General features: G+C 59.5%; 2 protein-coding genes across 4 annotated transcripts; one reads left to right on the top strand and one right to left on the bottom strand.

Annotated features, from left to right (window-relative positions):
• Positions 1–43: 43 nt before the first annotated feature.
• FSD1 (fibronectin type III and SPRY domain containing 1) lies at positions 44–11,101 on the bottom strand. Its single transcript, XM_070622598.1, has 13 exons — positions 10,944–11,101; positions 9,886–9,981; positions 9,530–9,661; positions 8,676–8,777; positions 7,996–8,018; positions 7,689–7,810; positions 6,708–6,917; positions 3,653–3,751; positions 2,749–2,908; positions 2,364–2,443; positions 621–872; positions 433–521; positions 44–336 (listed from the first exon to the last, which is right to left on the bottom strand). The coding sequence occupies exons 1-13, from the start codon at positions 10,956–10,958 to the stop codon at positions 226–228; spliced, it is 1,491 nt and encodes a 496-aa protein (XP_070478699.1). The 5' UTR covers positions 10,959–11,101; the 3' UTR covers positions 44–225.
• TMIGD2 (transmembrane and immunoglobulin domain containing 2) lies at positions 10,006–18,826 on the top strand. Of its 3 annotated transcripts, none has more exons than XM_070622607.1 (5): positions 10,006–10,190; positions 14,094–14,453; positions 17,802–17,837; positions 17,926–18,033; positions 18,356–18,823. In XM_070622607.1, the coding sequence occupies exons 1-5, from the start codon at positions 10,079–10,081 to the stop codon at positions 18,685–18,687; spliced, it is 948 nt and encodes a 315-aa protein (XP_070478708.1). In that variant the 5' UTR covers positions 10,006–10,078; the 3' UTR covers positions 18,688–18,823. The 3 variants fall into 3 exon arrangements, with proteins under 3 accessions (XP_070478708.1, XP_070478709.1, XP_070478710.1); XM_070622608.1 differs by lacking the exon at positions 10,006–10,190 and adding an exon at positions 10,328–10,450; XM_070622609.1 differs by lacking the exon at positions 10,006–10,190 and adding an exon at positions 12,362–12,476 and having other exon boundaries at positions 18,356–18,826.
• Positions 18,827–18,938: the final 112 nt, after the last annotated feature.

Below are 18,938 nucleotides of genomic sequence, written 5' to 3'. Positions count from 1 at the left end.
CACCCGGTGCCGCCCAGCCCAGAAGAACCAGCAACACGGCCTGGCCAGTGTTTGACCTTTATTAGGAGGCGGGTCAGGAGGAGGGCCCGGCCCGGGGCTCCTCGTTCGTGACCCCAATCACGAGTTAAGGCTCCAAGCAGCAAGTGACAGGAGGGGCCCCTGCTGAAACGGCCGAGGCCTGGCGACCGACCCCAGACCAGCCCGGCTGGGTGGGCGTCCGGTGGCCTAGGTGAGGCTGGTGTTGGAGCTGCTGGTGGCACTGCCCCGCTTCTGCAGGCAGCGCACAGAGCTCGGGACTTGCAGGCCTGTCGTCACCTGGAAGCTGCCACACCACACCTGGGGGACAGGGAGGGGAGCAGGCAGGCTCAGACGCAGAGCCCTGCACCCGGCGCCCCCCGCTCCTGTCAGCCGGGCCGGGGGCCGGGGTCTCACCGTGAAGGCGGGCAGCAGTGGCTGCGTGAACTTGGCCTTGAAAGTGTGCAGGAGCTGCTTGGTGCGCGCGTTGTAGAAGGACAGGAGGCCTGGGGTGGAGGGCAGAGCGACAGGGGGACCGGTTAAGAGCAGTTTGCGGTCGAGAGATGAGGAGGGGCTGGCAGACGCCAGCTGGGGCCCGGGCTCACCTTGGTGGAAGTCGCAGTGCACGCCCAGGCTGTCGGGCACGGGCGCCTCCAGCACCTTGGCCTTGTTGGCGTGCTTGGCCGTGAAGCTGACCTGCAGCCAGTTGTTGACGTGCAGACACCAGGACGCGGCGGTCTTGCCCAGCTGGTCGAAGCGGCCCAGGCTGCGGTAGGCCACCCCCACGCCGAACGCCTTGCTGTCGGGCTCGTAGCGCACCTCCCAGTAATGCTCCCCGCCGTCGATCAGCGTGTCCCCTGGGTGGGGGGGAGCGGGGGAGACCATGTGGAATCGGGTCCCACCTGCCCTTCCACCAAGGGACAGCCGCCCAGATACTCCCCAGACCACAGCTATTCCCTCCAGATACTCCTCAGCCCCCAGCTATTCCCGCCAGGTACTCCCCAGGCTTCATTAACTCCCTCTAGACACTCACTAAGTCCAGGTGCTCTCCAAGCCTCAGCTAGTGCTTTCAGGTTCTCTCCAAGCCCAAGCTACTCCTTTCAGATACTGCCAGGCCTTCGAAACTTCCTCCAGTTCCTCCCCATATTCAGCTACTCCTCAGTTCTTCCCAGAGACCAGATAATCCCCAAACCCTTGCTGCTGCTCCTTGCTCCGACCCCAGGTATTCCCACAGGGCTCAAGTCCTACTAGAATCCAGGGCTCTGGGACTCCTTCCTGTTGCTGTCTGAGTGTAGATTCTATCCAGACCCCCAGCTCCTGGTGGAGGCCAGGTTCTTGCAGATCTCAGCTCATCCCTGAGTCCACATCCTCCCCAGGTCCCAGATCCAGATTCTTGCCACCTCAGCTACTCCCTGATCCCGCTATTCCTGAGCTCCAGCTTCTCTGCACACTCCCGCCCCAGCCAGATCGCAGCCCGTCTCCATCTAATATCTCAGCTCCTCCCCAGACACAGGGCTCACCCCGTGTCCATTGCTTCTCCAGGCCTGCTTCTCCCTGACCTCAGCTACTCCCCCCACCACAACTAGCCTAGGCTCCTCCCTTTCAAATCTCAGCCACTCTGCAGACACCCCCACACCCTCCCCTGCTTCTCTCCCAGACCCCAACTCTCGCCAGTCCCAGATGCTTTCCAGAAAGTCCGGATCCTCCATAGATTCTTACCTGCTCCTCAGCCCATAGCTTATCCCCAGAACGCAGCTACTCCCTAAGCCCACCCCCACCCCGATTACTGACCACACTGACTCTTTCCCACCTCAGTCTCTTTTTCAAGCTCTTTTCTGGACAGTAGCAGTTCCCCTAAACTCCAGTTCTGCCATGGACTCCAGCTTCTCCTTCACAGGATCTAGTCCCTCCTGCCGTGCTATCCGCTCCTCCAATCCTAGCCATTCTCTCAGCTTCTCCGACACCTGCTACTCTCCTTGGCTCCTCCACACGCCCTAAGCCATTTCCCCGAACCCCTGTCTTGCTTCAGCTCCTCCACAAACCCAGCTGCTCCACAGGCAATCGTCCTTCCCAGCTACTTCCCAAATCACAGCTACTCCCCAAGTCCCAGCTACTTCTCAGACCCCAGCTACTCCCCAGACCAGAGCATCCACACGCTCTGGTGCCCCCCAATAATCCTTCATCCCCCAATCTTCCCATTCCCCCAGCACCACATGTTACTGGGACCATTCCCAGAGAAGTTTTGTGGATGGCTGCCTCGGTTTCCCCAAAGGAGTTCTCTCTCACACACCCCCATCAGGGCCCTGCCCAGAGTTCCCCTCTCTCCTCCCATCTTCCCCGCTCCTTACCCAGCACCGTGTAGGACTCAGCTGTGAAGCGATCCCGTCCCCCGCGACCTGAGGGCATCCTCTTGGGGGATGGAGTACCTCTGTGGGTGGTAGGGAGGGATGTCCAGTTCAGCCCTCACCTCCCCATGGGAGGTCTTTCCTGGTCCACCCCAGCCACCATGGACTTGTCATCAGTCCTTGACAGTATTCGGTTCTTTTCATACACTGGGCCTCTCATATCCGAACATGCCTGTGCCCTTCCTCATCTGGAACTCCTATTCAACCGTCAAAGCCCAGTTCAAAGTCTCCTCTCGCTTCATTCACTCTTTGGGCTCCCCCTAGCTCCATGTCCTTCCCTCCACCCCAGCCTTGACCACCCTGGGCTCCATGGGAGGGGACAGGCTACCTGGCCGGCGAGTTGACGGGAGACGCCGTCCGCCCCTTGCCATCTTTCTCACGAGCCTTGATATCCTGTACCTTCCCGCCCATGGCGTCCCACTCGACGGCGAGATCCTCCACCCGCAGGTTCTGGTGGGATGTGGACGCATCCAGGCGGAACATGAAGGCTGGGGCCGGGCAGACGTGGGAGTCACAGAGATGGGGAAACCCAGAGAGACACAGAGAGAGACCGAGAGAGACAGACAGTGACCAAGACAGACCAGGACAGGGACAGGGAACAGAAAGAGACAGAGACTAAGACAGAGAGAAAGAGACAGACACACATAAAGACAACAGGCAGAAAGACGGAGAGAGACAAGATGGGGGAGGGTGGAGGGGGAGGAACATGGAGCCGGAGGAATGAAGCCAAGGGCTCGTTGCCTAAAGGTCTCCCAGGTCTGGAGCCATTTTCAAGTCACTTGTGCTGCCCTGTGCTTCCGTTGGGGATTAACCCCAGGAAAAGGGCTGGGCTACAGCATGACGGCGTTAAGCTAGGCTGCAGAAGGACTTCCTATCAGGGCAGGCAAAGGGGTCACTGGGGGAGGGGAGAGAATCTGTCTTCACTGCTGATATCCCATCCCCAACTCGATAGAGCAGTTATTTTGGGGAAGAGAGAGGGAATGTACGTGTATGTGTGTCAAAACCATCCAGGTATAATGGGATCAACTGCAAAAGCAAAGGACGAAAGCAGGTTTCTACCAGACACTCAGGCTGAGGCATCTACTGTGGACTGAGCTCTGAGCTTCCCAGCAGCCAGGGCAAAAAGGGGCACTGAACCCTGATTAGAAGACTCTTATGACACACCAATCCCTGGGGCCCCGGGAGGGAGGGGCTGTGGAGTCACAGGCAGGGTAGGGGTGCGAGCCAGTCACCTGGTGTCTCCAGGGTCACCGGCTCAGAGAACTCGCCTGCAACTGCCTTATTACAGGCCTTCACACGGAAATTCATGTATTTCATGTCAAACTTGAGACCTAAAAGGCAACAGAGGGGTCTTAACACTGTGTACACTTTGAGCAATAGGTTAGAGGCCCCCGTGTCCCATGGTAATCCCGCTGCCCCTCATTCTAAGGAGCACCTTGCAAACGACATCTTATCCATGGGAAACCATCCTTGCCCTCATTCACGTGTTGGAGTATGGATAACTTGGCTCCGCCCCCAAGACAACTGGCCAATCAGAATGCTTTATGACTCAGTCACAGCGATTGGTTCGGGGATAGGCACATGACCCGAACTGGCCAATCAAAATCTTCCCTGGGACTTTGGCTGGTATTCTAACTTTCCTCTGGGCTAGCCAGCCAGGAGGCAGCCGCTCCCGGGAAAACGTGCCAGCGCGTTTGCAAATCTCCTTGAGAATGCAGACCCCAGAGCCACCGAGGGCGGGAACAGAGATGACCGAGTCATTGGCTGGAACCCCTGGATCTAGCCACGCTGGGTTAAAGATTTTCCCTCCTACTAGGATATATCCCGCCCTCCCTTTCTGTCCTTTTTTTTTTTTATTCATTTCTCCTAATCTTAAAAAATAAAAAGCAGCGATCAAGCTGTCTTCCCCCTCGAGCGAAACCTCTTTGGAGATCTGTCCACACGCTCTCTCTGCCGCCTCACTCCCTCTCCCTCCTCTGGGGTTGAAGTCCCCACCTTGCACTTCCTGGCTGCCCGCTCCCTCCCGCCTAGAACATTCTCTTTCCTTGGCGGCCACAGCACTGCCCTCTCCTGGCCGTTCCCTCTAGTGGCTCCCTTTTGGTCTCCTCTGCAGGTCCTCCCTCCCTGACACCCTTAAATGTCGGGGTGGCTCAGTCCACGACTCCCTCACATTGCTCACTGTCCCGTTCTCACCCGTCAGGCACCATCCATGCATCCACGGCACCCACACCCCAGCCTCTACCCAGACCACAGGTCCAGTTGCTGCCTGAGTGTTCCCCGTCGGATGCCCATTCTCTGGGCATCCCAAACAGCCCTTGGCAGCCCCTGCTCTAAAGCCTCCCATGGCTCCCCTTGTCCCCAGGAGGAAGTTTCAGTTCCTTCTCTCTCCCCTGCCTATAGATGTTCTCTCTGCAAACATAACTAGTTCCAGACATGAGGCTCAGCGCTCTGGCCTCTGAGCCCTTGATCAGGCTGTTCCTCTGCCTGGAAGGCTGGCGGTGCCCATCGAGACGGCCTCACGCTTCTTTGCAGCCCCTTCGCTGAGTCCAGCAGTTTGCTCCGCGGCGCCGCCTACTGTCCCAGAGCTAAGACGCCCCCTCAGAAGGCACGGATTCACAAACATGGAACCCCTGGGACATCCACGGCCTGGACTTACTCACTGCGTGCCTCAGTTTCCTATCCTGCCATCTGGCCATCATACTCCCCACACTGAGCCGGGTTCACATCAGACTGAGATGAGTGGAGGAACGGAAGTCATGAACAATGAACCCACACCCGCCCATCTTTCCAAAGTATCAACGAGAGAGCGAGTGGATTGCAATTAACCACATGGGACCTCTGGCTGGATTCAACTTCCGGCTCCGAGGAGGTCACCGCCCAGGAAGTTTTTAAAAGGCGAGAGGGTGTGGCTTTAAAGGGGATGCAACGGGCAGCCGGTGACAGAGCAGATCTACACCTTGATTGTGCGGGTGGTGACATGGTTTACACACGGGATAAAATGGTGAATGAGATCACACGCGCACACACAAGGGAGTGGGTGTAGAACTGATGAAATGTGCGTGAATGCTGCAGAGTGTACCCACGTGTGTGTCCTGGTTTCGATAGTGAACTATGGTTATGTAAGCTGCACCATTCAAGAAAGCTGGGTATATCCACACCCTGGAATATTACGCAGCCATGAAAAGGAAGGAGATCCTGACACCTGCTCCCACGTGGACGGACCTGGAGGACGTGATGCTCAGGGACGTGAGCCAGACACAGAGGGACACACACTGTGTGGTGCACTCACAGGAGGTCCCCAGAGGAGCCACATCCACAGAGACAGAATTTGGATGGGGGGCCAGGGGCTGGGGGAGGGGTGGGAGTCAGTGTTTCATGGGGACCGAGCTGCAGTTTGGGGAGATGGAAAGTTCTGGAGACAGATGGTGCGGATGGCTGCACAACAATGTGAATGTGCTTCACGCCGCTGAGCTGTGTGCTTAAAAATGGTTTCAATGGTCAATTTTATGTCATGCGTATTTTACTATAATAAAAAGATTGGGGGGAAACGGGGTGTGTTTCTTTTAATTCCCACGCCAAGGATGAACCAATAGCTTCCCGGGCCCTCTTGCAGGCTAGACTGGTGGCTTTCCGTTCCTGCAATTAGCATGCTCATTATTAACCATGTATGCTAATTACAGATGAGGAAGAGGCTGATTACAGCCAAGAGCCACAGTGGTAGTTATCTTGTCAGCAGGCTCTCCCACCCCCTAAGGGTTTCCCCTGGCTCAGGACGGCTCTGTAAGCTCAGGAGGGACCCCCGATTTTTCCCTCCTTCAGAGGCTCCCCTGCCAGCTGCGTGGATTCCCCCTGGCTTTCCGCTTCCTTATGACTGTCAAGGAAATCCCAAATACTTGGAGGGTGGCCCGGAGCGCCAGCTTCACGAGGGAGAGGATTTCTCTGCTTTGCTCATTCAAAGACAGCACCTCCTATACTGTAGGCGCTCAATAAATTAGAATGAATAAATGAAGGCTGGGGGCATGGCAGAGACAGGACACGGATGGAGGGTGCCTTCTCTCCCGGTGCCTGACTTCTCTCATCTCCAAGTGGGTAATGGTTAGGACGTAGCATGCCCTCAATGAACGGCGCAGTGGCTGTCATCAATATCGTTTTCATTATGATTACTTTCTGCTATTCCTCATCAGCCCAGCCAGGCTGTGCTCACACCCCGTGAGCTTTGGGGTCTGCCCCGGGCCTCCGGGGGGCCGCTGGGGAAATGGGAGCCTGGAGGGGCTGAGCGGCACTGACCGGTCAGGGTGTACTCCGTCTGCCGGATGCCCTCGATCACCATCCAGGGCTGCTCCTCCTTCAGGCGGGGTGGGCCCTCGAAGTTGGTCCGCCGGTACTCCAGCACGTAGTGGTCAATCTTGCTGTCCTCGTCCGGCATGCGCCACACCAGGGTCACGCAGTTATCCGCCACCAAGGACTCGGCCAGGTCGATCACGGGGGTGCTGGGCACTGCCCGGCACAGAGGGGAGAGTGGGGTCAGGGTCCTGCACCCGCAGAGGTGGGGACCTCCCTGGGGCCCCGCTCGCAGGAGAGACCAACTTGTGGGAGGGGCCCCTTCAGGTTTTGGGGCCTGGGGGGGGTGGCGGGTGGAGCTTCCCAGGATTCCACCAAGGGGTTGGGGATGGGAAGAGCTTTCTCGGGGTTCAACCAACATAAGGGTGGGCCTTTTCAGGATTCCACCATTTAGAGGTGGCACACTTCCAGAATTCTCTACCCATTGGGGCGTGGCCTTCATGGGACTCCATCTCCGGTGGGTGGGGCCTTTTGGGGCTCTGGAACAAGGGGTGTGGCTTCCTCAGGGCTCCACCCATGGGTGTGGTTTTCTCATGACTCCACCCACAGGGTGGGTGGGGGCATTCGTGTGACTCCACCCCCACAGGGGTGTGGCTTCCTCAGGGCTCCACCCAAGAGTGGAGCTTCCTTGTGGCTCCACCCACATGGGCAGGGCATCCTCACGACTCCACCCCCACAGGGGTGGGACTTGCTTGTGGCTCCGCCCACATGGGGTGGGGCATTCTCACGACTCTACCCACGTGGGTGGGGCTTAACCATGGCTCTACTCCCAAAAGCAGGGTATTCTCAGGTCTCCACCCCAGGGGCGGGGCCTTCTGGGGTTTCCACGCCTGGCTGTCAGCCTCACTCCAGGCCGTGTCTCGGGCCCTCTTAGACTCCCCGGCTGGTTCCCTGAAACCCTGGCCCTCCAGCGAGTTCCCCCCTCACCAGGCAGGAACTTGAGTGCCTGCAGCATCCGCCGCTCCTGTGCAAAGTCCACCATGAGGTGACTCATGTTGTCGCTGACCTTGGCTTTCAATGACAGCCGGAAGGCGGGGGCCATGGTCACACTGCAGCGAAGGACGTGGAGGCAGCCTGCTGGCAGGCGTCTCGGGGGGACCCAGGCCTGGTCCTCCAAACTGTATGGAGGGGACCCCCTCCCCCTTGTTCCGGGCCAAGGGACCCTCACCTGGGCGTCCCCACCTTCACACCAGGGGCGGGGCACTGGGGTGGGGGCCAGATCCCAGCATCTTACCCATCTTTGATTTGCTTGGCAGCCTAGAAAGAGGGACAGAAAAAAATCCAGAGTTGTCTCAACGGAACCAGAAGGCCATTATACAGACAGGGAAACTGAGGCTGGGCGTGGCAGCCGTCTGCCAGAGTCCCCGGGCACCGGGGCAGAAACCCTGCTGTTTCTTAGCGGTGCCCTGAAGGGACAGGCAGGCAAAGACAGGCCCCCGCCCCACTCCACCTCCTGCCCAGTGCCCAGTACACACGGTAGACCGATTTAGCAAATAAAAGTACAGCCATGCATCGTTTAATGACGGGGACCCGTTCTGAGAAATGTGTCGTCAGGCAACTCGTCGTTGTGCGAACATCATAGAGTGTGCTTGCACAAACCTAGATGGTACAGCCTCCTACACACCTAGGCTCCACGGTACTCATCTTAGGGGACCCCGTGGTCTATGCAGCCCGTCGTTGACCGACACGTCGTTACGCGGTGCATGACTGTGCAGGACACCCCGTGAAATTCGCGTTTCAGATAAACAATGAATGATTTTTTTTTTACTGTAAGTGTGCCCCATGCAACCTCTGGGATACACTTATACTAACTATGGCGTGGGCTAGACTTATCCTCCAACAGTACTCGTGGTTGACATGAGAGGCAAGCTTCACTGGGCGGCCCGTATTTTCTCTGGCCGCCAAGGTGCCCACCTGCGGGAAGTCCTTGCTGTCGGCGGCCTGCAGGGTCTGGTTGGCTGTCTCCAGAAGCTCCTCGGAGCTCTCCAGGGCCCGCGTGCAGGCAGCCAGCTGGTTCTGCGGGTGACATGGCACTGAGGGAGGGCCACCTCATCCCGCAGCCCCAATCCCTCTCAGGGCTCTGGGCCACCTTTGGGATTCAGGGGACCACGCCCTTCTCGAACTCCAGTGGGGACAGGAAGGATGGGGGGGGCGGCACCTTGCTCCTGGCAGCACCTCAGAATCACTCGGGCATCCCTTCCTTAAAAAGCCACGTGCCCAGGCCACACCTGAGCCCCCAGGCTACACCTGAGCCCCCAGGCTGCGCATTCCCCCAGGAGGGGCACCTGGGAGGTTAGGAAGCTGCCCAGGAGGTTGTGGTGCAGCCTGTGGGACCCCAGCTTGGAGTCTGAGACCCCGTGGGAGCTATGGGAGGTGTCTGAGCGGGAGTGATACTGTCAGATCTGGGGGACCTGTGAAAGGGCTGGGAAATCGGAGATGCTGGGTGAGGACGGGAGGGGAGGAGGGGCCAGATGTGGGGGCGGGGCCGTGGGGACGGAGAGGAGGAGGTGGATGCGAGAGGGGGTTAAGAGGGAGAACAGGTGGGTGGGGGTTGATGCGCCATGGCCGGGGAGGGGCCAGGGAAGCGGAGGCGAGGCCTACACCGTGGAGGCGTCTGGCTCCGGACACTGGAGACACTTGGGGGCATCTCCCGAAAAAGGGAGGGAGGAGGAGGAGGTCTGGAGGAAGATGCCGAGGCCAGCTGGGCTCCGTGGAGTCTGAGGGGCGCCGTGGGGGGCGGCATCTGGGCGACTCCCCCGCATGCACACCTGCAGCTCATAGGTGCGGCTGGCGCGGTCCTGCTTTATCTTCATGAGCATGCCCTCCTTCAGCTCCTCCAGGACAGAGAAGAGGGACAGGAACTCCGCCTCCAGGTCCTCCTGCACCTTGGCCGAGTTTCCCTTGGAGAGACATGGCGGGGTTGGAGCGGCCAGCATCGGCCAAAGCCAGTGCTCAGATGGGGAAACTGAGGCCCGGACATGGCAGCCAGGCCCAGAGTCCCACGGGCAGCAGCAGCAACAGGCCGACGTCTATGTCTGCCCCTCCCTCCCTCCCTCCCTTCCACCCACCTGCCCCAGACGCCCCCTGTCTCCCTCCTGGGCGGGGGTGGGGGGGCCTTGCTCACCTCCACATTCAGGAGCATCTGCTTAAGGGAGTAGATGAAGCTCTGAATCTCCTCGTTCTTTACGGCCAGCGTCGTGATGATCTTACGAAGCGCCTCCTGCCCCCATGGGAAGCACACACATGTGCACACACGCACATGCACGGCCGGTCAGCCCCTCCGCCCGGCCCAGCTCCCCCACCTGGGGCTCCCCGCCATGCCCTCCACGGATCCACAGGAGATGTGGGCCCACCGTGCCAATGGGCTTGGGCATCTGCCACGAGGCAGGCCCTGGGCCAAGCTCCGCCCCGCGTCCCCTCGCCTAGCAGGTGGGCACCACGAGCACCCCCATTATACAGGGGAGCAAACTGAGGCTCCTAGAGAGGGACACCCTGGGCCTGCGCACAAAGCCTCCAACCAGGTAGCTATATCCCGAGGTGGGGGCTAGATCGAGGTGAGGGGCTAGCCTGGGGAAAGATGAAAATGGTACCTGCAGAAAATGGGCTAATCTGGGGAAGGGGACCCCTGGGAAGAGGCATTAGCAAGGAGAAGGGAGGAACTCGAGGAAACGGAGTGCTGAAGAGCCCAGGTAGGGGGGAGCAGGAAGGGTGGGCTGGGGAAGGGGATGCTGGGAGGGAGGGCAGCGGCAGGGGAGGTTCCTGCTGGCGCCTGTAACTCTGACCCAGGCCTCACACAGGTCCCTTTTCCCGGGGCGCAGGATCTGCGGGGTCACCTGTGCTGAGCTGGCGGGGCGTCCTCCGGGGCTGGGCGGGGACCAGGACACCTGGTCCGCAGTCCGGATCCGAGGGGTGGGGGATGGGGTCAGGTCTGGGTCCGGGTTACTGGGCGGGGGTGAGGGGCATGGAGGGGGTGCGCCTGGAGCCAGGCCAAGAGGATGAGGGGTCCGGGCGAAAGTGGGGGGCTGCGTCCCGAATGGGGGGCTAGACCCGGGCGGGGTTGCGGCGGGGGTGGGGCCTCGGCTGCAGAGCCGCGGGGGTGGGGGGGGGGCGGGGAGGGCGCTGCGGCATCACCTGGTCCCCTCCCCTTGTCCACCCCCGCCGCGCGCCCCGCCCCGGTCCTACCCTCTGGTCCTCCATGGCTGCAGCCCAGGTCGTCCCCGGCCCGGCCCGCGGGCCCCACTCGCTCTTCTAGTCCCCAAGCTGCCTTTGCCGCGGCCGGGAGCCAATGGCCCGCCGAGCCCACGCCGCCGCCGCCGCGCCCCCCGTCTGCGCTCCATCACTGGCCTCAGTGCGCAGGCGCGTCCCCCGCGGCAGGCTGGGAAGTGTAGTCCCACGCTGGGGTCGCCGAGCGCGGGCACCCCCAGAGCCTGAGGCCCACCAGGGGACATTGGTCACGATGTCTGAGCTGGAGAGAGCCCAGAGCTGGGAGGCTGGGAGCCTGAGTTCGACCCCTGGCCCTGCCATGTGACCTGGAGCCCCTCCCTAGTCCTCCTGGTGCCTCAGCCTCCATCCCGGCTTGTTCACCCACTGGCTGCTCAAACTGGAATTCTACCCCCCGGCCCCGGACGTCTGGACCCTGACTGCTCACACGCTTGCGTTTACTGAAAAGCCAAGGCCTTCGCCCAAGCAGATGTACAGCCCCCAATGCCTTCTTTCTTTCCCCTGCAGCACACCTGAACTCCTACACATCCCACAAAACCCCAGGCTCTAACATCTCCTCCGGAAGTCTCCCTGCCAGCCCAGAATTCACAGGGCTGGAAATATCTGTGTCCAGCTCTGTCTTCCGGTCAGCCCGCGGCTGAATCTATCCAGGATCTCCAGCACTGCCCCTCGGCAGTGGGCAGGGGGAAGGGTGGAGCTTCGGAAAGTCCTGCAAAGTCTGAAAGAGGGGGAGGCTGGGAAGCTGGGTGTGTCTGCTGGGGTGGTGCCGTCAGAGAGCCACCGCACAGGCCTCCCTGTGGTCGACAGGGATGATTCTGCGAAGGACACAGGCCTTCTTCCGTCTGGGTGAGAAAAGAGGTCACACTGTGGTTGGGGGTGAGCCATTGAGGCCGAGGGCTACTGCCGGCTGTGGGGTGATGGGTGCAGGGCTGAGAGCAACTCCAGAGCCTGGGACTACCCTCAACTGGGCCCCCAAACTTCTCCCCAGGCCCTGGGGGCAGGGAGCCCCCCATACCTGTCGTGAGACCCGCAGCCAGCAGCAGAAATGCCTTCCTGTGGACTCAAAGGAAGCTGTTTGGGGCAACATCACTGTAGCTGGGGTTCCGCTGTTCAGTGCGCCCCCTGGCCTTCCTACGTGTCCCCCCAGCCCTGGCATGTTTATGTAGAGTCTTCCAGAAAGATTTCCACTCACTGGGACCCATTATGCCCATTCACACATTCATACTGCTTTTCGGATGAAAAACGACAAGGAGAACTCTGGGGAAACTGAGGCACAAGGTAGCAGGAAGAGGCACCCCGAGCAGCATTGGCCACCGGACGTCTGCTGTCTGGCTGGGGTGTCGCATCTGCTTCTGTGGCGGGGGGCGGAGACTGCGGCAGGAAGTCTGTCGAATGGCAAGGGGGGGGGGTGGGGCGCCAGCCAGGAGAGGGGGCCTGGTGGGCCAGGAATGGGGCCCCTGCGCACGGCGCTGGTCCTTCTGGGGCCGCTCTGGGGTGAGTACGTGGGGTCCCTCCCCTCTGCCCCCACCCCCTGCTGTCCATCCCCCAAGCTGCCCGCCCGCCTGCTCAGATCCCCTCTAAACTGTCATCTTTCCGCTCGGCCCACCGGGGCCCATGTCTCTCCTGAGGGTTGAAGGCGTCCAGCCAGGGTCCTCAGAGGGGGCCCCTAGGAGAAAATTCAGACCGTGGCCTACAAACCAGTCTTAGGTGACCTGGCCCCGCTGGCTTCTCTCATCTCCACCCGCCTCTACCTGCCCTCTCTCCCCCATGTCCGGCCTGCTGGCTCATCTTTCTTTTCTTTTTTTCCCCAACACATCAAGCTTGATCCTGCCTCTGGGCCTTTGCACCTGCTGTTCCCTCTGCCCAGAACACTGTTCCCTGGCTCTCGTCTCTAGCATCAGCTGCAATTCCATCTCGATGCTGGGAACAGGGCACAAACTCACCCCTTCTAGGGGGGCTGGTGTCTAACAGGCACCCAGATGTCTCATGGCCAAAAGCAAACTTTTTTTCCACTCCAGCCCTGCTCCTGCCTCAGTTTCCCGCATCTTGGCCCAAAGTCACGGCCGTTCGCACAGTCCCTTGGGCTAAAACCTTGGCAATGCGCCACCATCTCTCTTCCTCTCTCCCAATTCGGTGCTTCTTGTGGTTTTTCTAGGGGGCAACTTCGAGATCTGGTCAGACTCTGGCCCCCTCTCTCCTCGGTCGAGCGCCCGTTCCTGCTCTCCTGGGCCCTCTTGTCCCCACAGCCTCTGATCCCCCCACCTCGTAGTCTGTTCTCACCGCAGCAGTCAGGATGGTTTTTTTAAAACTTAAATCGGCCCCTGTTTCCTCCTGCCCTGCTGGTTTCCCATCACAGATTAAAAAGCAAACCGCCCCCTTTCCCCACCTCCACCCCCGCACCCCCAACCACACCCGACCCCTGTGGCCTGCTGACCAACCCCTGCTGACCTCTCTGGTCCCACCTCCTCCCTCTGTCCCCCTCGCTCCCTCTGCTCCAGCCACACAGGCCTCCTCGCTGTTCCTTGCACACACCAGGCACAGTCCTGCCCCAGGGCCTTTGCATGGGCTGTTCGCTCTGCCTGGAACGCTCTTCCTCCATAGCTTCCTTCCTTCCCACAACTGGCTGCTTCTTAACAGTCAGAGTCCCGCTCAAACGTCGCCTCCTCCGAGAGGCCTTCCCTGACCACCCTCTGTGAGTAGATTCCCTGCTCACCTCATCGTTTCCCTCTATTGCCACTCCCCGTTCCTTTCCTCCATCACGATTCTCCGTTCGCGACTTGCTGTGTGTCTCCCTCTCCCGAGCCTGTCGGCCCCCCGAAGGCAGGGATTTTTCTGTGTCTTGGTCACCTCTATGTCTGTGTCCACGGCGGCCTGGCACACAGGGAGCGACATTTGTGCGGCTGAGAGCTGGGCAGTCACAGGGTCCAGCTTGAAACCTCCCAAGTGCCGAGAGTTACATCCGTTTCGCAGATGGGGCCACTGATCTCAGCGAGGAGGCGTGACCTTGCACAGATGCCACACACAGCAAGCTTCCACACCTGCGGGCTCGCTGGGGGCGTCAGTCCACACACACACACACGAGAGACACTCATTCACCTTTTTTGTCCCCAGCCCTGCGAGCAGCCGCAGGCCTCACCGTGCTTCAGGAGCCCCGCTTGCTGCAGGTGCGGCAGGACAGCGAGGTGACCTTGACCTGCCAGGTGGTGCAGGCCCAGGCCTGGGAGCGACTCCGCGTGGAGTGGCTCAAGGATGACGCCAGCCTGTGCCAGTCATTCATCTCCAACAGCAGCCTCAGCCTGGGGGGCTGCGGGCCCCGGGGATGGCTCTCCTGGTGGCCGCCTGGCACTGTCACCCTGCGGCTGGCCAGCGTGAGCCTCAACGACAGCGGGCGCTACGTGTGCTGGGCGGCCACGGAGATCCCAGAGCTGGAGGAGGCTGAGGGCAGCGGAACGCAGCTCCTGGTGGACACAGGTATGGGGGCGAGTGGGAGGAGGCAGCCCGGGACTTGGGACTTCGAGGATCTTAAGACTGTCCCTTCTCAAGTTCCTAGAAGCAGAAACTCTAAATTCTTCACATCAGATTCTTGGGAATAGGAATCCTGCCAAGTCGAGATCAAATTCTAGAATCAAGAACCAAAGATGTGCTGGAACTTAGGATTCTAGACCAGGGCTCAGCCAACTTTCTCTGTAAAGGGCCACAGAGGAAGCATTTCCTGCTCTGTGGGCCACATGAGCTCCCCTGCGACGTAGCCGGAAAACCACCCTGGGCTGTGCATCTGGGAATGGGCAGGGCCGCGTGCCAATAAAACTTTATTTAAAAAACACAAGCAGGGGGCCACATTGGGTCCACGGGCTGGAGTTTGCTGAGCCCTGTTCCAGAATATCACACTCATCCAGACTCTTGATATGTATAATTCTGGAGTTTGGGTTAAAAACGATTCCAGAATCTTTTGTTTTGAAAATGTGTTATGAAAGTGTATTCTGCCTACAGAGAAACGCGCCTATCGTAAGTGGCCAGCTCCATGATGTCTTGGTCCTTTTGGGCTGTTATAACAAAAGATTGTAAACTGAGTGGCTTATACAACAGAAATGTTTCTCGTCCTTCTGGAGGCTGGAAGTCCCAGATCAGACCCGGCGTGGTGACGTTCTGGGGAGGACTTTCTTCCTGGTTCATAGACGCATCTTCTCGCTGGGATGGAAGGGACAAGGGAGCTCTCTGGGGGCCTTTTTTTAAGATCACTAATCCCACTCACGAGGGCCGCCCCCTCACGGCCTCATCACCTTCCAAAGGTCCCACCTCCTAACACGATCATATTGGGGCGTAGGAGTCACCATAGGAATTTGGGGGCACACAGGCAGACCGCAGCCATGGATTTTCACAAGCTGAGCACACGCACGTGCCACCACCCGGCTCGAGAAACACAGCCCCCTCCCAGTTACCATCGTTGTGTCCCCTCGTGGATACCAGCACCCCCCACCGACATCTTGCCTGCCACTGGCATCGATCTGTTTTTCCTGGCTTCATACTTTACTTAAATGGAATCATAGAGTATATTCTCTTTGTGTCTGACTTCTTCCACTCAGCGTGAGGTCTGGAAGATTCGCCCGTCTCCGTGCGTGAGGCAGAGATTCGTTCCTTTTTCCTTGCTGTAGACTATTCCATCGCATGCGCCACCGCCATCGATCAACCCAATTTCCTGTTGATGGGCGCTTGGGTATCTTCTGGGTTCGGGCTATCCTGAAGAAGGCTGCTAGAAGAATCTAGAACTTGTCCTTTGGTCAACATACGTACACATTTCTGTTGCACCTAAGACAATTCTGGAATCTTGAACTGTAAAATAGAATCTCGCAATTGTAGGATCCTGGGGACATGAAATCCTTGGCTCCTAGAATGACAGCCTTCACCCACAGTGGGGAATATTGCTCCTAAGGAGGTAAAAATTGGTTCGGGGAGCAAAGAAAACCTTATTCTTTTTCTGTGTAAAGTACAGAAATGCAGATGGTACATAAACAGATCCACAGTGTATCTGGGGCATTAAAATTTCATAGGGGAACAAAAGAATATTTTTAAAATGTCTCCTTAGGGGGCTGATAATGAAAAAGGTTGAGAAACACTGAAATAAAGGAAAGGATGATTCTAGAATCTCAGAACTGCAGTATCTTAAATACTTTAAATAGATGGCCTCTTAGAATTTTACCATCTCAGAGTCAGAGCAGAGAATTCTGGAATCCAGAGTTGAAAGCCATTGATTCTCAAAGCCAGAAGGAACTTTCCAGATCAGCTGAGCAGCTGCCTTGTTGTACAGATGAGGACGCTGAAGCCCAGAGGGGGCCCAGGTGTGTCCAGGTTGCACCCAGCCAGGGATGCACCCGGTTTTCTCGAAAGCCCGGCTCACCCACTGCCCCCACTCTGCATGACACCCCCTTATGGACCAAACCCTGCGCGGGGAGGGGGGCACCCCAGCCGACCCAGTTGGGGGTCTCCTGTTGTCTCGCTGCTTCCTGACTCCTCGGGGGCTCTCGGGGGGCAGGGAGCACCGCCCCCACGCCCAGCCCAGAAAGATGCCCATTCCTCCAGCTGGCAGGACCCGCCCGCCGCCTGCCTCCGGGGCGGTGTGTTTTGGCTGTTCTGCCCACCACCCACCCCTCTAGCGACAAGAGGGCCAATTACCAATTAGCAGAAGCGGGATGCGGAGGCGTCAGTCTGGGTGGCGTTGGCAGCTGCGACGGAGTGGGCGGGCCTGGGCCCAGCTCCACACAGCTGGCTTCCCCACCCCCACCCCGGGGCTGCTGGCAGCCCTGCCAACTTTAGAACCTGCAAGATGAAGGGGTCGGGGACTCTGGGCCTCATCTTGGTCCCAGCAGAAGGAGGCTTTGGCTGGAGTTCAGTCAGTTATACAGACCTGGAAACACATGCCCGCTCTGCCATTCACTCGCTGTGTGACCTTGGGCCAGTAACTGAACTCCTCCGTGCCTGTTTCCTTAGCTATCAAAATACGGCTAATAATGCTTTCCTCGTTGGGTTACGTGAATTTAAAGTGTTTCTGTCTAACGAGTTTATCACAGGGTCTGGATCCTAGTAAGTCCTCGATAAACATAAGTGGTTCTTAGTATATCTGTGATGCTGCTCATCCAGCAAGACTCGAATGTTCAGGCCAGCGTAAGGAGCGGGGAGCTGAGATGAGCAGTGCCTTTGTTCAAAGCAGTGCCTAGCTGTTGCCCGGGTGTGTGACCCCAGGCAAGTGACTCAGGCTCTCTGAGCCTCAGTTGCCTTGTATATGAAATGCGCTTGGCACAGAGTAGAGGCTCAAGGAACAAGGAGCCATGAGGATGATGGATCCCATGACTAGGATGATGGAACTCATGGTGGGGATGATGAGGCTCATGATGAGGAAGCTGGAGCTCAAAATCAGGGTGATGGAGCTCATGACCAAGGTGATGGAGTTCACGATGAAGGTGATAGGGCTTATGGTGGGGATGACAGAGTTTGTGATGGGGATGGTGGAGCCTGTTATGGGGGTGATGGGGCTCATGACAAGGATGGTGGAGCTCACAGTGGGGATGATGGAGGTCATGATGAGGATGATGGAGTTCATGATGAAAAACCCCAGTTGGCAGTTATTCCACAATAATCCAGCAAGATAGGAATGGTTAGTGTCATTTTGCGGAAGAGGAAACACCCACCCGCCCGAACTCACACAGCATGGCGGGGGCAGGAACCCTGAGGTCCCACATGGGGTGGGGGGGCTCTGACCGTGAAGGGTGCAGGAGGCCGGGCTTGAAGGCGAGCACCCCCGAGACACACGTTTCTTCTCTGCAGATGACGGGCCACAGAAGCCGATCCCCAGCATCACAGGTGAGCCCCGCCCGCGCGGCCCTCCTCCAGCCCCGCCCCCGCCCCGCGCCCCGTCCCCGATCACACCGCCCCCTCCCCGTCTCCCCAGGACGACACTTGGCGCTGCTGGTGGCGGGGAGCGCGGCCCTGGTCGTGGCCGCGATCGCGCTGGGCGCCTGGATCTGGGGCCGCCGCCGCTGCGGGCACAAGGACGCAGGTGAGCGCGCAGGTGGCCGCGCGGGGGGCAGGCGGTGCCCGCAGGTGCCGCCCTCCGCTGGCGGCCGCGCCCTCGCGTGGCGGAGGCGGGAACTGCAGCCGGGGCGGCGTCCCCGAATCTGGCCGTCCCACCTGCCGCTTCTGGAAGGAGGGAGGGCGGGGCTGCGGGGCGGAGACCGGGACTAGATGCAGACGGTGGCCGCTGCGCGCACGGTTTCCGGACGCACAGACAAATTCCTTAGAGGTGGGCTGCGGGGGGCCAGGCCGTCCTCAGTGTCCCCTCTTGGGCGGTGTCGTCCCTCCCTCCGCCTCCCCCCCCGCAGGGAATCAGCTGTACGGCAACGTCCTCTACCGGCCCCGGGGGGCCCCAAAGAGGACCGAGGCATCGCCGGCGGAGGGGAAGGTGCTGGACACCCCCAGGGAGGCCCGGAAGGCTCAGAGCGTCTATTCCGTCTCTTTCCCTCGGCCCCCCACCCCCCAGCGGCGTCTGGCCCCCAAATCTTGCCCCAGCCCCAGGCCCACTCATCTCGTCTCTACGGTCAGAGTTCCCCCTGACCTAGGTCCCTTTGGGCAACGAAGTCCAAGAGGGTTCCTTGAAGTGGGAAGAGGAACCGGAGCCCCCGGAGCCCCAGAGAGGACCCCAGTGGCCAGGTGAAGATGTGACTGATTCCAAGGGGGTCCGGGAGGCCAGCGGTCCTTGCTGGGAGCCCCCCCGCCCCCGTCCTCATCTCTGTGACGCTGGACCTCTCCTTGCCCCAGAACACTCAGTAAAGGCGCGCGAAGAAAGCAAAGCCAGATTTTGTGGCGATTTGGGGGTGATACAGAGATTTGGGGGGCCATCTGGGGGTGCCAGGGCCCCCAGGGATGGCTGGAGAGCTCCACTGTGGCGAAGGGGCTCTGTGACGA

The sequence above is a fragment of the Equus przewalskii genome, chromosome 6 (genome assembly GCF_037783145.1).
Source record: "Equus przewalskii isolate Varuska chromosome 6, EquPr2, whole genome shotgun sequence".
NCBI lineage: Eukaryota > Metazoa > Chordata > Mammalia > Perissodactyla > Equidae > Equus > Equus przewalskii.
This window is presented reverse-complemented; position numbering and strand designations above follow the sequence as displayed.